Below are 18874 nucleotides of genomic sequence, written 5' to 3'. Positions count from 1 at the left end.
GGGTTTGGCATTGGGTCCACTGTTGTTTTCTGTATTTATCAATGATATTGATGTAGGTATATCAGGGTTAATGCCTAAGATTTCAGATGATATGAAAGTTGGCAGGGTTGTTAATGACAGTACACTACTGCAACAGAATCAAAAAAAGTTGAGCAGATGGGCTGAGAGGTGGTAACTGAAGTTTAACATTAATAAATGTAAAGTACTGACTATGGGTAGGCACTAACCCCAGCGTTAGTTATTTGGTATTTAGGAGCATTAGTAACTAAGGCCATATTGCTCTGGGAATATGCGGTGGTCATTCCCTGACCTTTCCGCATCCTCCGTATTTGGTGGTGACGGGCTCGGACGTCGGTCTAATCAAGAAGCATATGCTATGCACTGCTGCTCTTTCCCACCTGGCTACAGAGGCGTCATAACCCCAGTGTAAAGTATCAATTGGGTGGTACTACACTCAGGATAGTGGAGAATGAAAAGGAGCTGGGGGAACTGTGCAGTCAGGTATGAAATTTTTTGAGCAGTTAAGACAGGTTGCAAGATTACCTCGTGGTGTCTTGTCAATGATATACAGGGATTTTGCTGGCAGGGATAAGGAAGTAATTATCCCTTTGCATAAGACAATGGTTAGGCCACATCTTGAGTACTGCATACAGGTCTGGAAGGCTCATTTTAGGAAGGATGTAGAGCTGCAGGAACAAGTACAGGGAAGGGCAACGAGATTTGTGAGCAGAACAAAGAGTTGCTGTTACCAAGAGAGAGGCTTACTACAAATTGCAGCATCTGGAGACTAGGCACCTGTGAGGTGATCTAATTAGTTATAAGGTTATTGGTGTATAAGGCCTTGAATGGTTTTAACAAACTCAATGCTTATGAGATTCTTCTTCTTGCTCAAGTTACTCACCTGAGGGGACATAAATTCAAATTGAGGAAAGACAATTGTAGAATAGATGTATGGAAATTTGCCTTTAGCCAGCGGATATGGTTGATAATTGGAACAAACTTCCATCAGTTGTAGTGGGGGTCAACGACTTAAATAAGTTCAAGGCAGAACTAGACAAACATTTGGAGTGAATGGATGGGTGAAATGGGAATTTTTTTTGGCTGATGCTATATAAGCTTGCTTTTTTTTGCATCATATGCCTATACTAATGTTAATAAGAAGATGAATACTAAAGAAAATAATCCATATTATAAAAAAAAAAAAAGAAAAAAAAATTATATTTACCCTTTTTTCTTTTATTAATTGCAGGAAGAAAAAATTAACATGTAATGGACTGTATGCATGGCTTAACTTATTTTCAATATAAAATTATATATATGATTCCATTATACTTACCATAAGAAGGGCCAATGCAACTTGGAAGATAGTGTCCATTCCCTATACGTATATATCACAAATTAATCAATTCATAATAATTAATCAATTTTATTCAGTTTATATGTACAGGTTTTTATAATGCAAAAGGTTTATAGGTAAAACAAATTTAAGTAACACAGGATCTAACATTGCTGTATTCAACAGTTCATGTTGGAAGAAGTTGGTTAAAGAGATCCAAATCAAAAAGTTCAAGTTTTTTATGTGAACCCCAAACACGAGGGGTATTAGAACCTATAGTACTTAGTACCGTGCTTGGGTTAAAGTGCTTCAGCTATTTAAAGGGAATAACAGGAGGGAAGAAAGCAAGTTTTAAAACTGTTTTTTTCTGTTAAGCCCTTCTCACAAACATGAAAGGGAGAGTTAACAGACTAAGAAAACTTATATTTTCTGGTAAAATTATACCAGCGAGAGGAGAAGGGGAACCTCTCCTCTGGCTGGTTAAGTTAACCTGACAGTGCTGAAGATGAAAGAGAACATCAACTGGTCTATCTCACTGTTATGTTGCACTAGAAAATAGTCCACCAAAATTTAATTGCATGAAGTGTATCCTAATTATAAGAAATCAAACACAAGTGAATGGAATGGTGAATATTTTGTAAAATAGCATTTAGACTATATAAATAAATAAATAAATTTTCTGTTTATACTCCGGGACGACCAAACGGTCAGAGGAGTTTACAAGATACACAGAATACAAGAAACAGCACTATATTCAGCAGTCACGGGCTTGAACCCCGGTTATTCAAGGCACGTGTACTTATGCACCCGCGCACCTGACCACTAGGCTACGGCAGCAGCAGCCATCTCTTTTACAATTGAAACGGAAAGCTAATGCTTATGAGCTAATTTCATGTGAGAGAAACAGTGTGGCCTGGAATTAAAGACCACACTATTAATCAATAAAAAAAAAAATAAAAAACCCTTTATAATAACTATGAACAAATATTTGACAGATGACACATGAAAACTTGATTTCTTATAAACAAAATATGCTTGAACAACTAATTCTTTGGTGGAAGTATTTTCTGGTATAACATAAGGTTCTTTTTAAGGGGAATAATTGAAACTCTCCAGATTCTGTTAACTTTAAATTGCAGACACACACTTCAAAATTGTGAGCACAATGAAGACTAATATATTGGCTTTGTCAATATATTAGGCTAATATGCTGATTGTAGGACATCACAGATTAACTCCCATTTTTTTCCTATTTGCAAACTTTGTCACAAGTGACAAAGTTTGCAAATATTTGGGAAGAAAATCAAACCTATGTGGTATGAAAGAGTTATAAGTTTATTTTTAAATAATAAAATATATGGGAGCTATGATATAAATTGGTAAACCAAGCACTATCTTGTCCTATTTATATTATGTGGCCAGCAGAAATTCACTTTCTTGTGGGAGTTGAAATTCTGATAGCAAAATTTACTTAAAATTTATTTTGAAATCCATATTATAAACTTTTGTAAAATTAAATAAAAAGTAGTCAAAGTTTATTTATTTATACTGCATGGCAATATAAATAAATAAATAAATAAAAACTCTGTCTACTTTGAAACCTGTGAAAAAGAAGCAGTTTAGATTTAGCTGCTTCATTATTCAAAGAATCAGAGATTTGATTTTGAATAATGATTCTTTGATTCAAAGAATCAAAGAATCAGAGGCTATCTGATGAATAACCAGAAAGTTTTGAAGCATACTTTTAAAGCCTTTGTTCAAGGTGTATTCACCACTGCCAATAAATAGCTGTAATGCTAGATGGGGGGGGACAAAAAATCTGGAACAGTCATTATACAGTAAAATGAAGGCACATGAGGTGAAACAACTAGTATTTAACTTGCATATTAGTTTGTTTGTTATTTGGTTTTTAGGACGATTAGCAACTAAGGCCATATTGCTCTGGGGATATGCAGTGGTCATTCCCTGACCTGTCCGCATTTGGTGGTCACGGGCTCGAACCCCGGTATAATTAAGAAGCGTGTGCTATGCACTGCTGCTCCTGCCCACCTCGCTACGGAAGTGCCTTGCATATTAGTATTAAATCCATAAAATTTCAACTAAGGTAAATAAGGCAGTCTATCTTTTGTGGAAATAAAAAACCAGGAACTAAGGAAAAACAGAAATTAAAACAGACAAATTCAGCCCTGTTTCAAAAGAACTTGAGTAATTCCTACAATAACTGAGAGAGAGAGAGAACCAAAATTTTTTCAAAATGATAAGATTACTCTGCCATGGAGGCCCATTTCACTCAATGAAAGCATTTTATCTGAGTGGATTTGCTTGTTTTTCATTAAATACAGAATTTTAAAAATTTATGTCTGTTACATTTAAAACCTGAAATCCGTTGCTACCAGTTCCTACTAGTAGAAACCACTGTGCCAGCTGGCAAAAACTTGAATCCAAAGTAACTTTTAGTATTTACAGACGTTTTTAGTCAAAAACAGTTCTTACTGTGTACCTTTTAGTAAAAGCTAGTTCCTTTGAAATAGTCTTACCCATGGATCTTTGCGACATGAAATGATGGCCATATTTTGTTCCACCCCTGCTTCGCACTTATTGGCTGCTAATCACCATTATTTTGCATTAGAGTGAATGTCATTCTGCAAGCGAGTAGAGCCAGCAAGGATTAAATACTTTTATGTTCAGCTAGTAAAAAAAAAAGGTTGACTAAGTTTATGCCAGCAAATTCGAGATGGATTCTAGCAAAAAACAATGTCTGTAATGTTTAGTATGCACCATATTTTGCTTGAATCCATCCCAAATTTTTTTTCACTAGTGGAAATAAAAATCTGTTAAGATAACTCCTATTACAAAATGAAGGTGATGTTTCCCAGCTTGTATATTGTATTCCTGCTGGCTCTACTTGCTTGCAGAATGGCATTCACTCTAATGCAAAATCATGTTGAATAGCAGCCAATCAGTATGAAGCAGTGGGCAAAGCTAGATCTGGCCACTGTTTTCTGTCACAAAGATCCATGGATAAGAGTTATTTTCTAAAGTTTAACCTTCCTCTCTATTATATTTTAGAGAGTTTTTGTGGTTTCTGCTAAATGAAATTTCAAAGGAAATAGTTTTTATTAAAAGGTACATGGTAAGAACTAATTTTTACTAAAAATGTCAATAAATATTAGGAGTTACACTCTGGATTCTGGTTTTTACCAGCAGGCACAGTGGTTTCTAGTTCTTTGTAGTAAAAACTACAAAGTTTTTACAACAAAAACTTTTTGTGCTAGGAGCTTCTTATTTTTACTAGTAAGAATAGGTAGTAATGGATTTTGGGTTTTAACTGTAACATATCTAAATTGTTTTTAAACACACAGAAAACACTTATTAAATGATATTCAAATATTACAGTAACACAGGAAATGGTCATTATATCTTTCATAAATCAGAAGTCGAATTAAATAATAATACACCTTACACTTTTGTCAGATACTTGCTCACAAATCTGCTGTAATAGCTAAAAAAATATTTTAAAGACTGATAATGTCATTTTGGAATACTGTTTAGTATAAAGTATTTTCACTAATGATAATAATAAACAAAACTTAAAGCAAAAACAAAGTTCATTGATAACACCAGTCAACAAAATGAAACTTTTATTTCTTTTCTTTTCAAAAGGATGTAAACACATTTTTCTAAACTAATTCTGCATGCTTATTTCAAATGTTCTCTGTTTTTTTTTTTCTAGCATGTAGCTTTTTTGTAACACAGCTACTAATAATATCAGTACAAGTTAATTAAGATGATTTTATTACAAAACACACAAAGACTGGATACAATTAAATTTTTATTGCTTTTATAGTTTAAACCGAATATAGTTTTATACTTATAGTTAAAATAATACAGTAAACTACTGTAAAAAAAAGATATGTATAATTTAAAAATGTTATGTGGATGCAATTCCTTTGGTACGATTTGTTCAGAATCATTATGGTGCAACATCCAGCAGTAGTCTATAACATGGATGCAGTACAACACTGAATGTTGTAATGCAACATGATTCCATCTAGACATTATGTCAATTTTCCAAAGACTTAATACCTAGACAGAACCTGTTCCCCCTTCTCACCACTCATGTCAAGGCTTTCAGGAAAGAAGTCTAAATGTTAATGAAAGAAATGAAGTTTCAGTGACATACAACATCCCATTTCTTTTTATGCACCAAGCAGTTTCTGAACTCCAGCTTTATATGAAGGAGGCTAGTGGTTACCCAAAACGTTTTCACAAAGCCATTTGAAAGCCTGCTATACTTTCAGTTCTAAAACACTGAGGCATTTTTCAAACCTTTTCTACTGCAGAAGATCTTTGATTTGAGGCCCTACAAAGATTCCCTCTTTCACTTTTGTAGCACTGAGCTTTAGAAATTTTTTAAATTAAGTGACAAAATCCTCTTGAATTCATCTTACTCATCACTTTCACAAACCTCTTCATTAGGCCAGGTTTAACGCAGAAGGAAAATTTTCATTAGATCCACTAATGGCACATATTCTAATAGCCAACTAATCTGGTTAGCTATTTTGACAGGCTCACTCAAGAGCCGGACTTAGGGAATAATTGTGACATTATTTGGATTTCAGCAGAGCATTTGACTCAGTCCCACACAAGCGGTTACTTTATAAGTTGGAACAGGTTGGAATCATTAAGAAAATCCTTAGATGGATAGCTGGATGGCTTCAGGGCAGGAAACAGAGGATTGTGATAAATGGTTATTCCTCAGATTGGGTTGATGTAAGAAGTGGGGTTCCCCAAGGATCAGTACTGGGACCACTGTTGTTTTTGATTTTCATAAATGACATCAATGAAGGGATAGAGGGCATGATGTCTAAATTTGCAGATGACGGTAAAGATTGGTAGAGTAGTTAATGATCACCGCCAAGCAGGGCTTTTTCAGAGTGACCTAGAGGGATGGTAAGAAAAATGGCAGCTATGCTTTAATCCAGCAAAGTGTAAGGTATTGCACCCGGGAAACAATAATCCCAAAATAAAAATATACTTGGTGGAGTTGAACTAAAGCCGGTAGCGGAGGAAAGGGATTTGGGTATTATGATATGGCCAGACAAGAAGTTTTCTGAGCATTGTGGACTGGTTACAAGGAAGGCCGATGGTGTCCTATTGATGATTTATCGAACATTGCTAGTAGAGATAAGGACATCATAATCCCATTTTATAAATTTTATAAGATTATATAAGGCTATTGTTAGACCACACTTGGAATACTGTGTTCAAGTATGGAGACCGCACCTAAAGAAAGACATTGAGCTTCTTGAAAGGGTCCAAAGATGGGTAACTTGACTGGTGAGATCGGCAAAAGGGCATCCATATGAGGAAAGACTTCGAATATGTGGGTTGCTGAGCTTGGAAACTAAGCACCTTAGAGGAGACTTGATTGAGGTGTTTAAGGCTCTGAGAAGCATAAGCAAAATGAATAAGGACAAAATTTTCACAGTTATAAATGATTCTAGAATTAGGGGCCATAATTTAAAGTTATGGGGGGGGGATTGTTTAGACGGGATTACAGAAAGTTTTATTTTAGCCAGTGAGTTATAAATTACTGGAATAAGTTACCTACATGGGTGGTAGAGGCTGACAGTTTGGGGAAATTCAAAGGTCAGCTGGATAATTACCTACGAGAGGAAGGAAATGCATAGGTTTTCTATTTCCTTTTCTCTTATTATTCTTAAATAAAATTTTCTCATTATTATTATTTTATTTTTATTTTTAATTTTTATTTTATTTATTTATTTTTGGCTAGTGTAGCATAAGCCATAGGCTTCCTTGCACCATGTGGCCATTACTTGTTCCTGCTCATATGTGCTTCTTTGAGGTTAGTAATGTCTGATGTAATTGTCAGCAGTAAAACAGCTGTCCTTTAGGCATAGGAAACAATATTTTGTGAATAAAATCTCTAATGTTGTTTTTGGGTTTTAGGTGCATCAGAAACTTGGGCCATATTGATATTATGTTTATATTATGTTTCTAAACTGTATGTGTTCTGTGGTTGATTTGCCTGTTTTCTGAATGATAAACCTGTTTCTGAGAGTTAAAAAAACCACACTACCCTCGCCTGAGACCAACTAACTCAGTGCATTGTAAAAAAGGCTTATAAAAAAGGTTAACTTTATTTTTTGAGAGGGCTAGATCTCTAATCAAATCCCTGATTAGATTGATCCCTGAACACATCTTGGGTAAATGATCTCCACCAGTTACACCTTCATTTCATTCCATTTCATCGTCTAGAGAATCTAGTTAATGCTGTGGATGTACTGGAACTGACATGCTTTATTTTGTGAGGGATTGGTCTCGCTGCCAAATCCAGGTTCGGATAAACAATCCTGTGTTTATTCTTTGTTGAGAATCGAGTTATATTCACATTACAAAAGGCCTCCATAGCTGAGTGGTCAGGAGTGGAAGTGCAGTAGCACATGCTCTTCGAGCAGACCAAGGTTCAAGCCCCTGACTGCTAAATACTGTCAATCTGCCAAGCTGTACCCGACCAGCATGGCAGATTATGGTACATTTCCCTCAACGTGAATTGTTGAGGAGGCTTCCATCCTGCAGTGGATTGATAATGGCTGCAGTTTACTTTTTTTTTTCCCACATTAAAAGTAAAAATTACCATCATGGTCTTTTGGCTCTCTCTATATAATGGGAGCCAAAGGGGATGGAATTTTCCTTTTGTTCCACAATTACACCAGTTACACAATTCATTCGAACAAGTGGTACAAACAACATGGGGTGCCCAAACCTTAATTTTTGGTCACCTAGAGGACAGCCAAAGTATAAGCTGGTAATTTTCGAAATATTCATTGACAGAACCCTTTTTTGAAGAAAATAAATAAATAAATATGATCTTTATTGTAATGTGCAAAGGTACCTGCAGGTACCCTGCCTTTACAAAACCCTTCATGGCACTAAGCCAGGGGAAAGCACTGCAAACACAGCAAACATTTTTTGAGATGATTTTTATGCTTTCCTGGCAGGATGATGATGTTCAGTAATTCACCAAATTTTACCTAAAAGAAATTGTAATCAAATAATTAAATTATGAAATAACAAGGTTATAGATATATTTAAAACAATTACAAAAATCTGAAGGTATAAAAAATATATTCAATATATTGCATGTCTATTGAATACATTCTATATATTCAACAGAGATGGAAGAGAAAAATTGAAAACAAATTTGGAATCAGCATCCAAAGATCAATCTAGTCTACATAATTTTTTCCGATGAAAAATAATTGTTGACCACCCATGTAATATGTGCACAAAATATAATGGCATTTAGCAGAATGCCAACTAATAATTTACTACTGCATTAATGCTAAGAATATGCAAACAGAATATTTTAAATTAAATACTATCTGTAAATACACTATGTTATGCAGCTTGCATATACACTTAAACCTCAATTTAATGGACTATATGAGGATGGCACATCTGCTAAATCCATTTGCCCATTACATTGAAATTAATACAGTCTCTGAAGTTAACTGAATGCTATGAAAAAGTGTCGTATTATGAAAAACGAAAAAAGAACATTAAATCTTATAATACTGTATTTTACTGTACTTATTACATAGAGCAGAAAAACTTGAAATTTTGCTTTGGTGTATAGTGACAACAGTAATTCTAACTAAAGCTTATCCAAGTCTAGTGAATTCTTGGTACCTCACTGGACAGTCAGATGACTCCCTACTGATGGAAAATGATGGCAAAGGAAAATATTGGCACCTTGGCACTTCACTTTATTATGAAAATATTTTAATTGATGGCAAATACCATTAGAATGAAACAGTTATGTCACTGGGTACCATATGGATAAAAAGTCTAATTCATTTGTTTTTGTCTGTTATTTCTGAAATCTGTAAAATTGAGGACCATTAAATCAAGGATTTATCATATTAGTAAAAATTTATAATTTACCTCAGTGCATTAAGAGTTGCTAATTGATTTATTAATTTAGAATTATCACTAACTATAAAACAGAAAGCCTTATGTTCTGGCAACTCATCACTACCTACAACATAATGTCTTCCATAGATATAATCAGTAAAAAAATTTTGGCAATGGTTGGAAGACTTCAATGAACCTGAAATGAGCACAATTCATATGATTTGCTATATATATAGTATAACAGTAATAGGCACTGGAGTGATTATAAGAGGAATATTTGAATGATTATATACCTGGGTTGCAACTATGTAGAGTAGAATGCACCAAACAACCATAAATGGATAAATAATTGTAGGAGATTAGATTTTTAATGTGGCTAGATTCATGGGCACACCGATTTGGTGTGCCCACCAATTGGCTACTAAAGGGGTCAGTAGGTAGCATAAACAACTGTAAGTCGAAATCATAGAATAGAAGTCATAAAAAAAAGTCATACCTGCAAAAATAAAGGAAAAAACACATTATCAAAAATCATATACTAAAAGTACTTAATGCTGCAAATTCGATGATTTTAATGTCTTTCTCGAGGGCCAGCCGTCAAAACCAAGAAAAATGCAGCAAGATGTAAGGCCTCTGTTTCTAACATGAAATATATGTTGTATGTGGTAGGTATAAAGAAACCAAGTTTTGTATAAGCATGAAAGCTGGATTGATCGTAGCAGATAGAGTACGTATTGCAGGTGTATATTTCATGGCTGACCCGACAGAGGCGGAGGAATGATAAGTAGTAAAAATTACTAAAGGCTGAATGTAAATGATAGTCTTAAAGGCTGAAATAATGAGTTGGAACAGAGGAGCTGGAACCGCACTTACTATATGCCCATGCTGGAGTCGTAGAAACAGCCGTAAGGTGTAGGTCAGTGTGCTTTAGGGGAGAAAAAGCATGCTACGTGTTTGCGCCAACTACTTTATAGTATGTAAAAGCGAACTCAGGCATTGTAATGCAGTATGACATATGGGGTTGATGGAAGAATTAAACATGAAGCAGCATCTCATGACAAGATAAGCAATATCTGTTGTGCTTATGCCAAGAGATATTTAGAAATCAGGATAATCTCTAATACAGATACATGATCTCGCCTAGAATTTGGAGTGTAGTCGAAAATAAGCATAGCAGCAGAAGAATCCTCTTTGTGACAGGACTGAATTTTATAAGAACTGAAATTAACTAAGTTACCTTTGCCTCACTGAAGATTTACCTTGGAGATTGGCATTTAAGGAATTGGTAGTAGATATTTAAGAAGCAGTTTGTGCAGGGTAAAATTGGTTTCTCAAATTGGAAGGTGGAATGCAAAGTGCTATCATCAGCAAAACTATGGATAGGATTTCCAGTCAATGAGAGGTCATTAATATACAAGAGTGGGAGAAAGAACTGAATCTAGGGGAACACTAGCATTAGTGAACAAGTTAGATGAGAGAGATCCTCTACCATCACCCACAGTGAGTGGTCAGAGAGAAAACTGGATATCCAATTACAAATATAGTTGGTAAACCATAAGATGGAAGCTTCATTAGAAGACCTCTATGCCAAACATGATCAAAAATTTTGAGATGTCAAGCACAACTTATTAAGTACCACCAAACTTTTCCACTGAATTAAGTCATAGACGAGTAACATAAGCCAGTATAACACCAACGGATCAACACTGACAAAATCCATACTGGTGATCATTATTCAGATGGAAAGTTTCTAGATAGCTTAGGAATTGGAGGTTAATGGATTTCTCCATTACCTTAGAAAGAGTAGAAGTGCAATGGAATGATAACTGGATGGGAGGTATTTGTCATCCTTTCTAGAAAATGGCTGGATACGAACAAATTTCCAAGCAAAAGGGAAACACCAGTGGAATATGAAAGTGTAAAAAGGCGACAGCACAGGAGCAAGCTCAATAGTACAAGTTTTAGAAACAGGTGGAGAAATATCATCAGGAAGAGGCATCAAAACTTCAAAATTCTTCTGACATCCTTTAGATGGAAGCAGGAGGCACTAAATGGAGTGTACTGGGAATAATAGGTGGTTACAAAGATCATTAATATAAGAGTTAGAAGAACTAGGACACTAGAAGGTCAGCTTTATATTTAGTTGAGGTGGCAATCGAACCATCTGGTTGACAGGTGGTGGGAGTAGAGATAGCAATAGACCAGAATGCTCATTTACCAATTGGACAAAAAGAAAATTTTCTACCCTTAATAAATAAAAAAAATAAACTGTAGCTCCACTGCAGGATGGAAGCCTCCTCAACGATTCATGTTGCGGGAAATGGATTTTAATCTGCCATTGGTCCAGTGCAGGTTGGCAGATTGACCATATTTAGCAATCAGGGGCTTGAACGCCAGTCTGATCAAAGAGTGTGTGTTACTGCATTCCTTCTCCTGACCACTTGGCTATGGAGGCTTGTTTGTTATTTGGTTTTTAGGAGCATTAGCACCGGGGATATGCAGTGGTCATTCCCTGACCTTTCCGCACCCTCTGTATTTGATAGTCATGGGCTTGAACCCCAGTCTAATTAAGAAGCGTGTGCTACGCACTGCTGCTCCTGCCCACCTGGCTACGGAGGCAGGCTTCTACCCTTAGCCTGTTCAAAATCTAGTTTGCACTGATTAATAACTGCTTTACAATTGTTGCAAGCACTGGTGTGGACAGAAAATGAACCTGGAGATTTGGATGCAAGGCAATTGCAATTTGCAAGCTTCTTATCTTGAATAGCCTTAGCACATTTATTGGAAAACCAAGGTTTATATAAAGCATGAGATTTTAAGGTGGAGTGTGGAATAAAGGATTTTATCTCTACAAGAATAATTTAACTTATATGGTCTGAACAAATACTGACATCAGATTAAAGACAATTAAATATTTCATCATCATCAGTAATTAGTTTTGTGACTGGTCAGTTCCTTTGATGAGCTGTCTCCACCTTTGCCTCTCCTGTGCCGTTTGTTTTAGTTCCTCAATTTGAAGTCCTGCTTTATCCAGCAACATCCTGATGAAGATTTTTTTGGTCTTCCCCAGAGCATTTTCCCTCCAAAGTCCCCTCCATGGCATCCAGAAGCAAACTACCATGTCGAATCAGGGTGGCCCACCCATTTGAGTCTAGTTGATCTTATTCTACCTAGAATTTTCCTTTTCTTGGACACCACCTTAATACTTCCACATTTGACACTTTTTTAGTCCATTTAATTTTTTCCATCCTGCGGCAGCACATCTCTAAGGCCTCAAGTCTCTTTTTGCCTCTCTTTGTAAGAATCTATGTCTCTGCTGCATACAGTGCCACTGACCAGATATATGTCATTATTCATTTTTTTCCTAATTTACTGCGACATCTTCTTCTGTGTAAACAACAACAGTTTATTCTCGAAAGATTGTTTTGCCATTGCAATTCTGGTTTGAATCTCAGATTGACATGAAATGTCCTGTGCAAATAACTGCGTAAGATATCTAAAGTGATCTACCTGTTCTATTCTTACTCCATTGATCTCAATTTGGAAGAGAACTGACCATTTACCAATTTTCACTGCCTTTGTTTTCATCACATTTACTTCATTCCATACTTCAGCACTTTCTTATTTAGTTTCTGATCATTTTTTGCAGTGTAGCAGGGCAACCTGCCAGTATGGCCTGATTGTTTGCAACTTAATAGCCTGTACATACTTTCCACCTATTTTAATTCCCCACTTCTTACTCTCAAGTGCCTCCTTTATTATCACTTTGGCAAAAGCATGAAAGTAAGCATCCCCATCTTATACCCTTTTTAAATTTAGCTTTTTCTGTCAGTTTTTCCCTCCTCTTATCTTCTATATAAGTCATAGATCAGTTGAATAATCTTCTTGCATCCAATTTTCCCAAGCAATGGGAACAGTTCTCTCCAGATTACTCTATCAAACGTCTTCTCATAATCCATAAAACACAGGGGTTTCTTCCCATGTCATACATTTTCTCTCCCAACACTCTCAATGTTCCAATAGCATTTCTTGTCGATCTGCCTCTGCGAAAGCTGCACTGTGAGTCATCCAGAAATTGTTAAATATGACTCTCCAAACAGACTAATAAATTTCAGCAGAATCTTGGATTTTCACGAGTTCTGTAGTATAAGACTCATAGTTCTGTAGTCTTGGCATACTGTTGGTGTCATCTTCTTGGGTATGGGGATTATGACTGATATGCAGAATTCCTCCAGCCAATGCTAATCTCTGTATATGTTCTTTATCAGTTCAAATAAAGCTTTCTTTAGATTTTCTCCACTGTATTTTAAAAGCTCTGCAGGAATATTGTCAATTCCTGGTGTTTTGTTATTGTTAAGGGTCTTTAAGGCTGTGTTTGTGTTGAATTCATCTTTAGATATTTCCTCCTCCACGTTTTCTTGTTCTTCTAGTGCCATATTCCTCCATGTGTATGTGCTTGAATCTTCATAAAGTTCTTCAACATATCTCCCCCATCTTTCCTTTTGTTCTTCAAAATTCAGTACTGTCATTCCCTTTTCATCACACATTGTTCTTGTTTCAATTCTGTTACTCTTTCTCATTAACTCTTGGATTTTTCTATGCAGCAAGTCCATCTGACCTTGTTGTTTGAGTGTTTAAATCTCTTAACAGTTCTTTGCCCACCACTGTTCTTTTGTCTTCCTACATTCCCTATCAGTTTCATTTTTCAATCTATGATAGTACCATTGTTCATCATAATTTTTTTTGGCTTTTCAGTCTCCTCTTCTTATCCATTTTCTGCAGTAAAATATCTGTGATCCAAGGCTTCCCCAGAGCCTTCAATTCAGCTTTACAAGTTGTGAGCTCACATCTGGTGAGTATGGGCTTGGCACACCTAGGGTCCTGAGCTGGATATCATCATTCTTCTCTTTCTCGGTGATTCCTTTCTACTTCTCTCTCTCTCTCTCTCTCTCTCTCTCTCTCTCTCTCTCTCTCTCTCTCTCTCAGTGTGACTCGGGAATTTTTTTTGGCTCGTGCAGCATAAGTCTCGGGTTTCCTTGCACCATATGGCTAATAATAATAATAATAATAATAATAATAAAAATTTTGCTCTAGATCATTCGTAGTCTCCTCAGTAGCAATAACATTGGCCGGATCTTGAATTAAATATTTAAAAGATTAAAAATATTTAGAAAGTAATCCGACCAAGAATAGAAATCTCGTAGCTAATCCCATTTTGCTTCCTTGTAATGCCAAACAACACTAGGTTGAGAATGGGCACCAGAGAGAGGCTCCATTAGAAGAAGATTATCACAAGTTGTGATCCGAGGTGCCTACAGGACCATTTCCCCTCAACCATGTACTTAGGATTGTTTGTGAAAAAAATATCAAGACTGTTTGGCTGTGTGATTAGGATTTGCTAGTATTCTCTAGGTAAATGAACAATCACTATTCATCACAGACTATTGTTGACCATTGGCAATGATTCAAGAAATGATGATAAATAGTATCATGCTTCTCAATGATAGAGACATTTAGTTGTAGACCAAAATAGCAAAACTTTTAATTCTGTTGAAGAGAAAAAACAAAATATAAACACGAAACCATAAGTTACTTCCATTTGTGTAGTCGAGACCCGCTAACTACTTCAATAGTTTTGTAAGTAGTCCAGTAGTTTTGTTGTTTATGCATTTAAGTGAAATTGACGAAAAGTAATACACATACACATACATTAGTTTGAATTAGTGGATTTCGACTACACAGTTGTCTGTCCAACATGTCTAATAAAGTTTCGAGACTTTAGGATTTCCATAATGTTTTTTTATTCAAAGCCATGTGTGCAAAAATTCAAACTAATGCATGTGCATGTATTACTATGTTTTGCTAATTTCACTTAACTGCATAAACAACAAAACTACTGAACTACTTCCAAAACTATTGAAGTAAAACTTTGGATATATTTAGGAAGCTAAACAGAGGAAGAGTCACTAACCTTGAACTGGCAAATAATGAGCAAGAGACATTTTCCAGATTTTTGAGCATTCTACCACTGTTGGGTTCAAGCCTTGCCTGTTAAACTATTTCACTCACTTAACTTCATGGATTGTGCAAGAAGCTCATATTAATCTCATTGAGAACTACTACAAATGTTTAAAACTGCATATAAAAAAAAAAAAAAAAAAAAAAAAGGTTAAAAGTACCACTGCTAAAATCCTTACTTTGATATATCCATAAATTTCGATAGAGTAAGTGATATGGCCAACTTCCATGGCTTGTTACTGAATATTTTATGCTATATTAGGAAACAAACAAAATTTTGAACTCTAAGCCTATCTATAAATGGTAGATTTTTTTTTTTTCCCAAATTCAAATTGTGCGACATTCCCTTTTATAGATAAAGATTTCTGGTTAACATAGATGTTGATTCGTTCTGGCCAATAAATGAATTTTTACTAAGTATTTTAACTTTATATATATATATATATTATAGTTTAGGTATAGTTTAGGACTAAAGCCTCAGGTTGCGTAAATAGTTTAACTAATGTACAAGTTAGTGCATTTGTATCATTTTTGCACATGCCAATAAATTAGCATCATTAAAGTATATCTCATATTGTGAATACCTTCACAACGAGTTGCCATGATATTGCACTACCTCGAATAAGTAACGCTTCACCATAGGAGAAAACTATTGTTACTTATTCTCAGCAGATACCATCACCCATACGGCACCATTTCAGAGCTTATTGGCTCCTCATCAGTGGGTGGGCAGGTACCCTTGTGTTGCAATGATGACAACCCAGTTGCAAAGTATAAATCAACAATATGAGAGATGCCTGATGGCTTGGAGTAATCTAGATTATGGTATAGTTTAGGGCTAAAGCCTCAGGTTATGTAAATAGTTTAACTAATGTACAAGTTAGTGCATTTGCATAATTTCTGTACATAGCAGACTACTTAAATAGTTATAAGTTAGCATCATTATAACTACCCGAGGTAGTGCAATATAATGGCAACTCGTTGTGAAGGTATTCACAATGAGATATACTTAATGATGCTAATTTATAACTACTTATGTAGTTAGCTATGTACAGAAATGATTCAAATGCACTAACTTGTACATTAGCTTTATATATATATATTTAAACATTTCCATTAAAGCCTAACATATTATTATTATGCTTTAATTGAAGAGGTTAGCAGGTTCATTATTTGTTATTTTCTGCATTTCTATATATTCCTGAAAATTTTTAATTCTTTTCATTCAGTTTTAGCTGCATGAATATCTACTGAAACAAAGCATTAAAAGCACTGCATTTAATGGATTAAATTTTCACTATTTATGCTTCCTTTGAAGTGACCATCCAGCAGGCCAAATCATAAGCCAGAAATTGTAATATCTTATGTGCCTTTATGGCCCTATTAAAAAGCAATATGCATGCTGCTTGGAAACACCCTAAGCACCTCTATAGAGTTATTAATAATACACACATTACTCAGAAGCAGTATGAATTACCTTAATTTCTGATTTGTTGAAGTCATCTATCATTACCAAATTTTTAAATTAATAAACCAATCAACAGCCTTTAATGAACAGTTGTTGCATCCTACTCATTCCAGTACCTGCATTTCCATAAATATGTCCGTTAACTCGTATATCATAACTTACATCCAAAAGAAAAAAGTCCAATATACAGAAAACTACACAGAGAGGAAACTTGGCTGTGAAAAGGGTCATGAACCACTGTGTACCAAACATATGCACCTCAACGCCTAGGTCGATGAAGTGGACATATAGCTCAGGTAGCTGATCCTGAAACAGAGCATAAAGCATGACATTAGAATACTGATGATGCAGTGTCATTTATTTTTTACATTCTGGCAGAAAACTAAACTTCACCCTTAAATTTGGTTTTTGGAACCCATATTTTGGGTGATATCTCTCTCTCTCACACACACACACACACACACACACACACACACACACACACACACACACACACACACACACACACACACACACACACACACACACACACCAAAAGGTCTCTCTGCAGTATTTATTGGCAAACATTTCACATATTCATAGCTGTTTTTTTTAATTATGCAATACTTTTGGAGTTTCTGAGTCAAGAAAATGGTGGACATCATTTACTCAAAACATAGCATATGTATTGTTTGTAAATATTATGTAAAATATTGCCAATAAAATGAATATTGTATGTTTACTGTGGAGAGACTTTTCAATCACCTGTGTGTGTGTAAAACACTCTTGGCACTTCAGGTTGAAAGTTTCAGTACTGGTTAATCCTAGTTAGTTACCTGAAATTTCCCAGATAATTTGAGATATGCACTTAAGAATGCCAAGGCTGCAATGTTTTTACCAATAGGGGAGTATTATCACTCAAACATGACCAAAGATAGAATCTTTTTTTTTTGGTTACAATGCAGGTGCTTTTTATATAATAAATTTATTTGTTCAACATCTCATTTGGTACATTATGTTCAGCACATCTGTCACTTCTGGTGCTCCTCACCTCTGGGACAGTAAACATGATTTGAGATGGTTCCAAAGCAAGAAATATGTGGCACAAGTTCTGAAATGATCTAAGGATAACTCTGGCAATGGAGTCCCACCAAACAGTTAAGTTGTGTGTAGCATTTTGTCATCAGTCTCATGTGAACTTTTTGCTATCCAAATGATAAAGCTGTGTGGCCAGAAGATATAGATGTGTTACTGATAAGTGACTAGCAATCATGCTAAGAGCCACAGCGTGCAGTGGAGACATTGCACTGAATGCAGCATCAGAATGTTTGCAGCTGGCACGAAGTACAGTTCTGTACAACTGCAAATAACAGGTTAAACAATGAATAGTATAGGCACTAGCTCTTCTCTTTGACTCTGAATAGTCAATTCCAGCATGATTCAATGGTTTGTAAGCAGTTTCTTGGTCAATCAACTCCTTTGGTGATATTGCAAGACTTCATATGGTACTAGCCGCAATCTTTTTAGCCTTTATTATTATTAGCCATATGTAGAAGTAGAAGGAAATCACCAAGAAAGAGAAGAATGATGATATCCAGCTCAGGACCCTGGGTATTTATGTCTATACAAGGGTCATTCCATGTGTTGGCTTAAAAACTCGGAATAGCTAATGGAAACCCTACTCCCCTTTTTTGAGATCAATTAACTGTGGTCCCAATGGAAGAAGTCTTTAAGAAATAGTATGGAGTATTTTTGCAACTGTGGTGGCTGATATTAATGACTAGCCCATCCTTCAGCTAGTCATGATGGCCTGCTTCTTCAACTTCCCTCAAGATCTTAGAAAAGCACACATTCCATGATGAATCCCACCCATCATTTTGGCCACTGAACGCAGTGGACGTGTTTCTAGTGCTCCTGATTTATCGTTAATATCTTTAGATATAGTGTAGTTAAAATTGCAAGACTGTTATCCATGGATTCCCTGTTATTCAAGCTGCATGATGGTTAAGAAGTTTTAGAACTTTTTTGGGCTCCACTTGTTTTAAGTGTTTTCTATCTGGTGTCTCTGTCTATGGAACTGGACACTCACAGCCATAGACAGGACACTAGAGAATACAGTCGAATGTGTTCCT

General features: G+C 35.6%; 1 protein-coding gene across 2 annotated transcripts in view; it reads right to left on the bottom strand.

Annotated features, from left to right (window-relative positions):
* The window catches only part of LOC150087197 (rab GTPase-activating protein 1-like), a 435279-nt gene that overhangs the window by 114405 nt on the left and 302000 nt on the right, over window positions 1-18874 (bottom strand). For both annotated transcript variants that reach the window (XM_090373009.1, XM_090373010.1), the window contains exons 17-18: window positions 16926-17069; window positions 1337-1378 (exon numbers count right to left, since the gene is read on the bottom strand). In XM_090373009.1, coding sequence (XP_090229135.1) covers window positions 1337-1378; window positions 16926-17069 — 186 coding nt within the window. The remainder of the gene's footprint in view (window positions 1-1336; window positions 1379-16925; window positions 17070-18874) is intronic.

This window comes from Mastigoproctus giganteus, chromosome 4, assembly GCF_048544385.1.
Source record: "Mastigoproctus giganteus isolate SK-2022 chromosome 4, ASM4854438v1, whole genome shotgun sequence".
Lineage (NCBI taxonomy): Eukaryota > Metazoa > Arthropoda > Arachnida > Uropygi > Thelyphonidae > Mastigoproctus > Mastigoproctus giganteus.
The sequence above is the reverse complement of the archived record's forward strand: the minus strand, read 5'-3'. Positions and strand labels throughout refer to the sequence as shown.